We start from the raw sequence: 12,242 nt of genomic DNA on the forward strand, positions 1-12,242 counted from the left end.
GGGGGCACATGCCGGCGTGAGGCCGCCCCAGCTGGTAGGGGCTGGAAAGGAAAAGGCAGGAATGGCAGTGGGTGGGAGGGGAGCCCCAGAGCCGAAGGTCAGGGAATGGGAGTTCCGCTAGGGGAGTTGGTTAAGAGGTGGGTCGTTAAAGAACCTCCATCTAGACCTGATCCGCCGCCTCGCGCGGACTCCAGAGACTTCTCCCGGAGCTGTCGTAAGCGAGGCTGACCAAAGTGCAAACAACAAGCAGTTTTAAACCAGACAAGCCTGGGTTTTAATCCAGCTCTGCTACTTACTACCTGTATGGCGGTGGGTGAATTAACTTCTTAGAGCCTCAGTTTCCACTGTGTAAAACAGGGATAATAACGCCCACCCCGTGCCTGCCCGTGAAGGCACTCAGCATATGATATATACTAACATGAATACTTGTGATGAGATGTATGGGGAAAGTAAAATTGCCAAGCCAGGTAACAGGAAAGAAAAGGTGTCTTCCAAGATAAAGAGGGAAACCCATCCATCACCCTAAGATGTTTTCCAAGTGAGCACGACGTCCAGGGTATGTTTTAGGGGTGAGCATGGTGACCCTGTTTTCCACCAAAAAACTAAGGGATGATAAGCTTAAATGAGCTCCAGTAAGTCTTGGCCACATAACAGGGCATGTTTAGGTCTCAGATCTAGGCACTGTCCAGACTGCTAGAGGGGCAGTAGAAACGCTCAATCTGTTCCAGAAAAAGCTCAGGGATGACCCACACTTAGACACAAAGGCCTGAATCGTCTGTGGGGTTCAGAAACTTGGTCTTCTTTTTCTCAGAAATGTGTTTAACCGAAGCTTGTTTGGTGCCCTTAAAATTTGCACTGTGGCTCTTTGGCCTTTCAAATTCAACTTTTGCCATGAGGAGCAAAGTCAAGCAGAGCAAAAAGTATGAGAATGAAATCGCTTGCTGTTAAGGCTATTTCTTGGGCTAGAGGGGAGAGAAGCTGGGAGAGTTTTTTTTCTGAGGAAGTTGTGGATTATGGATGGAATTCAAGTTAGGGAGGTTTAGATCAGATTTTCAGGCTTGGGTGTGCTGAGACATTTATTAATACGAAGTGTTCGTGGTCATAAACCCACTTTAATGTGAGGGAAACGTGAAATGACTGAAGGATGCTGCCAGTGTTGCTCTATTCTGATGGAATCAAAAGGAAATTCTCGACTGGACTTCAAATTCTGATGGCTTTGCCAGGAAAAACAGGGTGTGGTAAACTGGGGAGGGGAAAATATAGGTTTTAAAATGTATTCCTAGAGCCGAAACATTTTCAGTGGGAAAATATGCGTATTTATAAAGATATGTGTGCAGTGTTTGTGCCCAGATTTGGGGGATGAAAAAGCAGGCAGCACTCCTTTGGAAGAGTCACGAATAAATATGAGAGGAAGTAAACTTCTAAGTACTTACAAATGTTGGAGAGTGACTGTCATTTTCCCTTAGCTTGGTGTCCAGCTAAGAACATCTATACGCCTACTCATGATCAAAAAACCCTTGTCGTAGAAGAGCCCAGTATCACTGACGAGGAAGAATATGGCCAAGTTAATTTTTTATTCTCATTCCTTATCTGGTGCCAGACTGAGCTGTTTCTTAATTTGTAAACTCAATGTGATTTCAAAGCAAGTGGGACTGTACTGTGCTGTGGTGCCTGCATGTCCTTCCAAGAGCAACTCAGGAGAGTTGAATCTCAGCTTTGCAAAACCACCTGAGAGCATGTTCTGAAATGCTTCTGACCAGCCTCAGCTCAGACGGCAGAGGGGCAGATAGACCCTGTATTTTAACAGAGGTGCATAGGAACATGGCCCAGGGTACGTTTTTGCCTGCAGTGGCTGTGTAGGTTAATAGCAGTGGGGAATTTAAATTCCCCTGGACTGGGCCAGAGGTTGGCACCAAAGTGGAGTCAGTTGTCTCATTGTTGTCCCCACGAGATCATTCATGGAGGAGGGCCAGCTCCTAGGCACAGGGATGATGGATAAGGACAGGGTAGGCTGCGGAACAGAGGTACCCCCCAAATAGGTGACCCCAAGTTTGTCTTAAAGGACTGTAAACTAGATAAAGTGGGGCCCTGTGTCCCTTCCCACTTGATCAGTCTTCTGATGTGGTCGTGGGGCCTCCGCAGCCCTTTCTGCTGCCCTGAAGGACACTATTTCTTTGAATGGTGTCCTCTCCCCCATTGCCAGTAGTGTTTTTGTATCTCACGTAGCAACATTTTAAGTCAGAGCATGTAAATATAGCCTCCAAATGTGGTGACCATCTTCTAGACATTTCTTGTGTATTGCAGGAACAAATAGAAATTGATTGTATGATGCTGACCACAGATCTTCATGGTTTTGAATGTGGTCAGGGGCTCAGTTCACTCACTGAAGTTGCCTGCGCATCTGACAGGTGTGGCGTCTGTGTGTGTTTTCATCGTCATCCTCTGGCCTGAGGCCCAGATGGCCCCTTGCCTTGATGACTTAACCTGGTTCTCCTCAGGGAAGGAGGCTGCTGCCTTTGAGTACTGAAGCCATGAAGGGCCCTATGAGTCTTTAGGTTCTTGCTTCCTTGGAAATCAGCTGAGCAAATATTTCTCAAAGCCTGTTGTATTACAGACAAGGCATTCTAGCTTAGGGTACTTCATCCTCCCATAATCTTTACCAACTCCTTTAAAAATCCCCCCATGTGAACATATGATCTCAGTAAAAAAGCACGGAAGTATAGCTTCAACCTAGGCCCTAACCCCTTCCCACAGCCACCCAACCCCCTTTTGTGGAAAATCTGGAGCTGCTGCTGGAAGAACGTGTCTCAACCAGCAAAAGGAGAGAAGCCTGCAGAGCCCCAAGTCCTGCATTCTTGTCCTGACCATGCCATCATCAGCAAGGTGTCGCCTCTCTTAAGGGGTAGTTTGCCCCTCTGTGAAGTCTGGTGGCAGAACCAATGGCTCACAGAGTTTCAAACCCGCTGGCCTGGCTTGGAGCAGGCACAGACATTGGGGACATGCACTTTGGGTCCAGTATTTTGGTAAGAACATTAAGGCAGGTTTGCAAATGGATGCTTTTGACAGTCTTTCACCCGCGCTGCTTGATTGCTGCGTTCTTCCTCCAGCAGTAGGGTTTCAGGAATGGCTTACTTTGGAGGGGAAAGTTTTTCATTTTAGAAGGATCACCCTGTCTGCTTCTGCTGTTTCCTGTTATCCCAAAGGAGAAAACCCCACACACCTCTGAATTGTTAAGAATCTGTTGCTCCCTGCTCCTGCTCCCAATCTCCTTGTCACTGATCTAGCGAGATGTGAGTACATGGTGAGAATTACAGGGTTCCACATTCTGTGAGACATTCTTGACTCCAGATGGGCCCTAAGCAGATGACTGGGGAGCTTTGGGCAGCTGGTGCATCTTGTTTGCGTGGACCTACCTGCCTCTTCCATCTCTCCATACGGTGGAGCTGGGCAGGAAGGGTGTTTCAATATCCCTAATTGGGGTTTCACATGTTGTGGAACATGGATTTTTAGACCCTGGAGCCAGACAGCTCTGTCCCCTCTTCAACAGCTTGGCATGATCCACTGCCATGTCCTTCCAGCGCCTTCATGTCTGCTCCTCCTACAGGAACCTGGGGACTTGCTGTTGCTCTCTTACTCCTCTTGGCCTTAGCTTCCTTTTCTGAAGCTGTTTTTGCCTCCCTGTATCTCCTGCATTGCCTGTGGCCTCTTAGTCCTTAGGCTAGAGGACTCCACAGGTGCTGCGGCTATGGGTACCTGTGTTTAGCAAACTGCTGAGCTGCTGCACCCGCTCTGTGTGGTTAGGGCTATCTGCAAAAGACTTTTCTGCAAACCTAGGGGCCTGTGTGCTGGCCAGCCTAGGGGTTTGCTTTCTAAAATAAACTAATTTATTATAAAAGTTTTTACCTGTACATTAATGTTAAAAGTTTCAAACCAGGCAGAGGCAGCGTTATAAAATAGCTGGTAGAATCAATCGCTTCAGAACTTTCCTTGAGCATTACATCTTTGTTAGATTTGAGTTTGGCTGCTGTGTCTCCTCATCCTCTTTGCCTTTAGTAGACTGGCCTTTTCGTTTTGAAATCTGACATTAAGAAAAAAGAAAAAAGAAAGAAAGGAAGAAAGAAAGAAAAAGAAAATTAGGGAGTTGCTTTCTCAGCATTTTGGACTCATTTTTTAAGGAAGGTGGAATGTTTGATTTATGATTCCTACCTTTTGCCTGCTGTATCCGTGGATGTTTTAGAAAGGATGGCAGGGTTTTCTGAGTCCCTCTACCTGGGGCCCTGGGCAGGAGGTGAGATGACTCTGCTTCAAATCCAGTTCCACGGGCTGAGAGGAGAGGGCGGTTGGGCCTGTTCTGTGTGAGCTTCCCTTTCATGTTGTGGGTTTTCTGCCCCAAGTAGCACCTGGCCTGGTTCCCCGGGAGCTAAGACCTCTCCTTCCCAGGCACCTCTGCCTGCTAGCTCTTGTGGGAGGGTGGCCCAGTGGCAGCCAGGGAACAGGTTTAGCAAAGAAATGAAGTGACTTGGTCACTGACATGCGGGGAGGGAGGGCAGGAACAATGGCGACAGGTGTGGAGTCATCTTTTAATTGGTAAGAGTCACTTCTACACTCTAAGCAAGGGATTCCCATAGTACTAGAGAAAATATCTATTTCTTCTTCTGAATGAATGAATGAATGAATGAAGGAAGGAAGGAAGATGAGACCATTTGTTTAGACTTCCTGTCACAGTTTGCTCATTTCTTTAGAATTTCCTCCACCTACTCTGTATCCTGTTTCCATTACCATGCTCGCACTGAGTTTTTGTTTTGCTGTAATCTATGGAGGACTGAGTTTCTGGATTCGTGTTCATGGCGGAAAACATGCCCAGTGGTGAAATCAGGACTGTTTTTCTGTCTTTGGAACTGCAGTGTTGTATTTCCAGTTAAGGAAACCCCCTTATCTCAGCAGAGTTAAAAATATTACAAGTCAAAGGGAAAAGCATGGATTCCATAAATATGTAAACAATACTTCCTAAAAATAAGCAGTTGGTAAAAAAAGAACATATTTTAATCATTCTTCCGTACTCTCCTCTTTTTAAATAGACTTAATTTTTAAGAGCAGTTTTAGATTCACAGCAAAATTGAGCAGAAAGTACAAAGCTCTCATTACTTCTCTGGCTCCTCCATTGTCAGCATCCATGCCACAGTGGTGCATTTGTGACAGCTGATGAATGTACATTGACACATCGTTACCACCCAAAGTCCATAGTTTGGGGTTCACTCTTGGGTTGTCCACTGTATGGATCTTGACAAATGAATAATGACATGTACCCACCACTGTAATATCACACAGGGGAGTTTCACTGCCCTAAAAATTCTCTGTGTTCCACTTATTTATCCTTCCCTCCCCCCAACCCCTGGCAGCCAACGATGTTTTAACTGTCTCCATGGTTTTGCCTTTTCCAGAATGTAATGTGATTGGATTCATACAGTATGCAGCCTTTTGAGATTGGCTTCTTTTACTTAGTGATACTCATTTAAGGTTCTTCCATGTCTTTCTATGACTTGGTAGCTCATTTCTTTTTCTTGCTAAATAATGTTCCATTGTCTGGATGTATCACAGTTTACTTATCCAATAACTGAAACACATGTTGGTTGCTTCTAAGTTTTGGCAATTATGAGTAAAACATCTGTGTGGAGGTTTTTTGTGTGGACCTAAGTCTTCAGTTCATCTGGGTAAATACCAAGGAGTGTGATTATCTCACTCCTGTAACATATTTATTTGTGGAGAAATAAATATAGAAATAACTACAGCAGAAGCACTGTTGAATTTGTGCATGGAGCTGCGGTTGGGAGGCTCTCAGTTGGTCAACATGTCCAGGGTGCTGTCATTATCAGTGACAACAATCAGTGTTGTCACTTGGTAATTAAGCCTTACAGTTGATCCACAGGACAGGCTCTGGCATCTCTGAGGGAGTAATGGGCACGACACAGCTCACCAGGAACAATGTGTTCCACCCGGGATGAGCCAAGATACCCAGGCCACCTGGCATCACTACAGGGTGACACACTCTGCAACCTATGGGACTTTCTGTCCTGCTCACATGCTCTGCTATCTAAATCTTATTTCTCTAGCTTATAGAATTTCTAAGTTTACATTTCTTACCTTCAAGCCAAGATGCCACAGGTGTCAAGCAGAAACTCTCCTTATTTATGAACTTCAGGCAGACGACCATTTCTGGCGTCAATGTGTGTGTTGTCGCGTTTCCAGATCTTGATGCTGTTTTAGAATCACCCCAGAAAGCCTCACTCCCCGCCCAGCTGCTTTTCCCGGAACAGCTTGTGGAGGCGCTAAGGGAGCCCCCATGCTGAACAGCGCCCTCTGCAGGCGCTATCCATCCACACACCAGAAAGAAACACTTGCAGAATGTGATGAATATCAGGATGTTTGTTAGGATTGTAGCCTGTGGTGTGCTGGTAAATATTTAACAGCCGGCTCTGGGGGAGTGAGGCGGACTAGCCCTGACTTCTAGCATTTGCCAGTTGCCATAACCAGATACTCCACTGTGACCTGTTCCATGCTCTCGGCGTGACTAACGGGATGCACAACTGGACACCACGCTATGTGGTATTTCCACCTTACACATACAATGGATGCAAATAACCTCAAAACCATGGATAATAGCAACTGTATTGAAATGTTGAGTTTCTAGTGTTTGTTACTTTTTTTTTGGTGGGGGGGGCACACTTTAAAAAAACATTCAGTTTTTAGAGTAGTTTTAGGTTCCAGCAAAATTGAACAGAAAGTACAGAGGGTTCCCACACAGACCTTTCCCAAAATGTACACACAGACATGCATATGCATGCAGCCTTCCCCACCATCGACATCCTAAACCAGAGTGGTGCGTTGATTGCAATCAATGAACCTGCATTGTTTTCATCATTGTCATGCGAAGTCTCTGGTTTACACTAGGGGTCGCTCTTGGAGGTGTACACCATGATGGTATAGTACAGAGGGGAGCCACTGCCTTAACAGAAATCCTCTGTGCGTCACCTGCTCATGCCTCCCGCCCCCCAGGCTCTGGCAGCCACTGATCTTTTTACTGTCTCTGTAGTTTTGCCTTTTCCAGAATATCATATAGCTGGAATCATACAATATGTAACCTCTTTAGATTGGCTTCTTCCACTTAATAATATTCATTTGAGGTTCCTCCGTGTCTTTCCACGACTTTTTATTGTGGTAAAATACGTATAACAAAATTTACCATTTTAACCACTTTTCTGTGTATAGTCCGAGGCATTTAGTACAGTCACAATGTTGTGTAATCATCATCACCATCCATTTCCAGAACTCGTGTATTTTTTGAAGTGAAATTATATCCTTTAAAGAATTAAACTCTGTATATATTAAACAATAACTCCCCATTTCCTGGCCTCAGTCCCTGATAACCTCTGTTCTACTTTCTGTCTCTATGATTTTGCCTACTCTAGGTACCTTATATAAGTGGAATCATACGATTTTTTGTCCTTGTGTCTGGCTTAGTTCACTAAGCATAATGTCTTCAAGGTTCATCCATGTCGAAGCCTGTATCAGAATTTCTTTCCTTTTTAATAAGACTGAATAATATTCCATTGTATGGATAAACCACATTTTGTTTATGCATTCATCTGTCAGCAGATACCTGGTTGCTTTCATCTTTTGGTTATTGTGAATGGCGCAGTTATAAACATTGGGGTATAAGGATCTCTGAGCCCGTGCTTCCAGTTCTTTTGGGTGTATACCTAGGAATGAAATTGCTGGAACAAATGGTAATTGTATGTGTAATTTTTTGAGGAACTGCCGAAGTGTTTTATATAATGGCTGCTTCATTTACATTCCCACCAAAAGTGCACAAGGGTTCCAGTGCCTCCACATCCTCACCAATATTTGCTACTTTCTGCTTTTTGATAGTAGCCATCCTTGTGGGTGTGAGGTATATTACCTTTATTTTTAATACAATGGATTTAATTGCAAGCTTATATAATTCACCTTTTAAATCACGCAGTTAAACAAGGTATTTAACAACAGGTTCAAGAAATTCCTCAAAATTTTACAATCAGCTCTCGTTAGTTGGTGCAAGCCTGCTCCAACACACCTCTGCTTGCGGCCTTGCAGCCTCCAAAAATAAAAGTGTCTAGGAACCATAGAGTTGTTAAGCCCTCCAGTATCCATTTTTTATCAACAAGCAAAGAAGTAAATGCTGGCAATATGATTCAAACATGTATTCCAGCACTATGGAAAAAAAATACGTGCTTTATTATTATTTTTTAAATTCTGTTTCATTTAGGGTTTAGGAGGTACACACTGAATTGGATGAACATTACCCAGAGAAGAGTAAATACTCAAGGTCTCTGGGATGTTAGGGGAAAAGATTGTTTGTGTGTGTGTTTATCCCAGAGTTCTTGGAGCTGCGTGGGGACCGGCAGAGCCTTTTACATGTGGTGCCGGCCTCTGATAATTGCCAAGTGCTCTGTGTTTCTGGTGGCTTTCTATAGCTTCCCCTCTGCTTTTTGGCTTTCTCCTCTGGGATTTGGTGATCGGAGGCATCTTTCTGCCCTGCACTCCAGCGAAGACATTGTTTCTGGAGAGATTCAGTGCTGCCTTTGGTATGGATGCCTCTTACGGAATTTGACTCTGAGGATAAGTCCTGGCCCACAATGAAGCCCACTCTCTTGTCGGGTGGCCTAAGTAACATGTGTTTTGGCACTTAGATGATTTCAGATCCTAGGCGCCAGAGAGGGGGGTGGGAAAGCCTTCCAGGCAGTCCTAGAAAAAGCCTATGTGATTGGTCCAAAAGCATGTGCCTGGCCTCATTTTGGTTGCCTGCTGGTCACCATGGGAGTGGAAGAAAGGATAGCATTGTATGCGTGTGAGTGGGTGCCACCACTTTGCAATTCTGATCCCATTTGCATCCAGCACCCTAGGGAGCCTGTTCTTGCCACCAGTGCTTTTTGTGGCTAGAGCGTGCAGTCGAAGGCTGACATCAGAGCTTCCATCACATTTTTGTTTGGCATGTTTATTTTTGTTAAGCACTTTATTGTTTTTTATGAGCTCAGAATTACAGAAACCCAAGGAATCTGCCCCTTGACTTCATTTCTTGCTGGAGCAAACAAAAGACTATTGACTCGACACTAAGTTGGGGAGAAATCACAGTGTGACCCTTTCTACCCCTGTGGCCCCCTTGGAATTTCAGCTAATATGGGTTGCAGTCACTAGAGAGTTGGCTGTCCCCAAGCTCTGGGCTAAGTCTTTGTTCCTCAGAGTCTTGTATACTGAGCCACCTTCCAAAGCCAAAAGCCGTATTATTTTAATCTTTGCAGATTTCAAAGGGACTCAAGGTATGTAATTAATATTTAGAATCATCTCGAGTAACAGGGGAGTCCAGCTACATCATGCCCCGCCCTGGCCAGCGTTCCTGCCCTCTGCCTGCCCCGCAGGTGTTCATACACTTCATCTTTCCATTTGGGTGGCCAGCGGCCTGTCCTTTTCTGGATGGAAGGAGCACCTTTGCCAGTTGATTTCCATTTACCTTCTTCCAAAGATCCAAAGCCGGGTCTCTGCTCTACCCTGTGGATGGCTGGCTGTTCCTTGTGGGACTAAGAGCTGTGAAGAGCCAGTGAAGTCTTAGGGGGAGTGTGAGCGTGGGGTGTGGAGGCTGGGGAGGAAAGTCAACCTGTGAAAATATCCAGGCTTGTGCAGAGATCATTTATTCACGAAGAGTTAATGAATGATTAACTAGAATAAATGATACTTATTCCATCAGCCTCTTTTATTTTTCCCATGTGAAAACAAAGCCCTTCTTGGTTTGATTACTTCTAAAAGGAACTCAGAGGGTTCTGAGGATTTTAGGGACTTTGGTTATTTAGTTTAACTGTACCCCTAGCATACACACAGAGACATGGACCAGGAGCCCCCTACAGCTGAAGGCTGGCCCTCCGCCTCTGCTAGGAGACATCTAATCGCAAAGCCTTGGTAACTCACATTCCTTCAGGCATCCATTTCCATTTTTGGAGGAACGAAGTTTGTGCATTGGGAAGTAACTTGAGTTTAACTGAAATTCCAAACAAAATTAGGTTCCTCTCATTTTTAAAGGTTTTGCTTGACAGCCATGAGGCAGTGCATACCAACCAGTTCAGAAGTCAGGATCATACACAAATACCATTACAGGAGATTGACTGTAACACTTTGAGGATGGGGGTCTTCTTACTGTGCACATGGTCATCAGTTGCACACACTACATGGTTCTCAGAACTGACTGTTTGATACACTTTAATGCAGCTTGACCCAGTTTGTAAGGCTTTCCCCTGACTTTTGTAATTCTTAATATTTATAACTAGTATCTTTGTTAGTGGTGTTTTTTTCCTGATATAAATGTGTTTAGTCCTTTTATATGCACTCCTGGGAAAATAAAGACCTAATTCTGGCCTTTCAACCGTCTCCTCTCTGGGTTTTCCTTGCTCTTTACCCCCAGTATATGTGAAGTATTTGTGCCACAAATGTACCAGTCCCTACTGCACAGAACCAAGGCACACAGCACAGCCATCAGGACACAGAACTGGATCTCGACCCTGTCGATGGTTGGCTCTTCCTCCTGGGGCCAAGAGCTGTAAGGAGCCTGTGCCCCCACATCGGGAAGTCTTGGGGCAGTGTGAGTGTTGGGAGGGGGAGATTGTGGGGGAAAATCAACCTGTGAAAGGATCTGGGCTTGTGCAGTTTGTTTATTCACATGTTCTCAAAGAGTAAGTGAGCATCCGCTACGGGCAGTCGCTGAGTCTTCCAGGCACTGGGGATAGAGGAGGGGACAAAGGCCCTGCTGTGTCACCCTTGTCATCTAGGATTGGCCATGCTTGGGCTGTGCTGGGGAGTCATCACACACTTCCTTCCCCATCCCTACTTCTTGGGATAGGCCTTCAGCTGCCCAGACCCTGGCCTGCCTTCGTTATTCGAGTTCAAAGACTGACCTCACATGGGCCGTTCATGTTAGGAGGTGTCTGCACAGAGAACGCGGGCTCAGGGTCTGGAAGGCTGAACGTATACACTTATATGTTAGTGAGGCACTCCCCCTGCGTGGGCCCTGGCATTTGCCCCCAGTGTCTGAGGCTAAGCTGGGGTGGCAGAGGCTCTGTCAGAAGCTGAAAGAAGAGGGTCTGTGGGCAGAACTATAGATGAGAGGGAAGCCAGACCACTTGACTTAGGGGCGCAGGGTCAGTGTACCTCTGGGTGGGAAGAAAACGGTTATCCAGGGATACTTAGGGAAGGACATAAATCACCTGGAGTTTTGGGGAGATAAGGATATGATCTCAGTTTAAAATATTTTATCCCATTTTCGCCTGTATCACCCAGTGTGTCCTGATTTTTCATCTGAAAATAGTTCCCAGTAGAAGCAGTCAGACATGGTGCACACCTGTAGTCCCAGCTGCTCTGGACACCAAGGCAGGAGCATCGCTTGAGCCCAGGAGTTTGCGTCCAGCCTGGCCAACATACTGAGACCCCATCTTTTAGAACAAACAAACAAACAAACAAACAAAAGTTACCCAATTGAAGCTGGACACAGATGAGACATTTGCTAGCACAGGAATAACTGCAGGCAGAGGGTGGGACCTAAGGAAAGGTGACTTCTCCAAGTTATTTGTGCAGGCCAGTGAACAAAACATACTGGATCCAAGGTCAAATTCCTAGTGCTTGTTCTATAGGGCTCTTTCTGTCCTGCTCTGTTTGGTGGGGGTGGGGCGTGATTTCAGAGTTCTTGTTATAATTAGTCACATGGATTACATTGGCATTTTTCTTCATTGATTCTGCTGATCCATGCCCTTGAGCTCTCCGGTAGGCCTGTTGGGGAGGAGGGGAGCTCCTGTGTTGGCATTGACTGGCAGATTATGGCCTGGCATTATTTTCCCAGATTACCTCATTTAATCCTTATAACAGCCCTGCAAGGGAAGTATCATTCTGCTTTTACAAATGAGAAAACTGAGGCCCAAAAAGGCTAAGTCATCTTCCCATGGCCACACAGCTAATCATTGTCCAGGGCTGAGTCTGTGCCTGATTCTGCTGAGACAATCAAGCCCTCATCCACTCCTACTCAGCTCATCTGTCTGAGTCCATTGGGGGGCCTCACCGGCATTCCCTGTTGTCTGTTTGGCTGGGGAGGGGAGTGTCTGGCAGCCTCAGGGGGAAAGGTGAGGGAGCAATCTGGCCAAGATGGTCAGCACGTTGTATTGAGAGTGTCA

At 45.6% G+C, this 12,242-nt stretch overlaps 1 protein-coding gene across 5 annotated transcripts in view; it reads left to right on the forward strand.

Moving 5' to 3' along the window:
* Window positions 1-3: 3 nt before the first annotated feature.
* The window catches only part of LOC105505478 (chromosome unknown open reading frame, human C1orf198), a 29,285-nt gene continuing 17,046 nt past the window's right edge, over window positions 4-12,242 (forward strand). For 2 of the 5 annotated variants that reach the window (XM_011933314.1, XM_011933313.1), the window contains exon 1: window positions 4-309. In XM_011933314.1, the coding sequence (XP_011788704.1) occupies window positions 304-309 (6 nt within the window). In that variant the 5' untranslated portion in view covers window positions 4-303. Of the gene's footprint in view, window positions 310-12,057; window positions 12,217-12,242 lie in introns of those variants that run through there. The other 3 variants (XM_011933316.1, XM_011933315.1, XM_011933317.1) reach the window with 2 other exon arrangements.

Source organism: Colobus angolensis, unplaced genomic scaffold (assembly GCF_000951035.1).
Source record: "Colobus angolensis palliatus isolate OR3802 unplaced genomic scaffold, Cang.pa_1.0 Scaffold126, whole genome shotgun sequence".
In the NCBI taxonomy this organism is placed as follows: Eukaryota; Metazoa; Chordata; class Mammalia; order Primates; family Cercopithecidae; genus Colobus; species Colobus angolensis.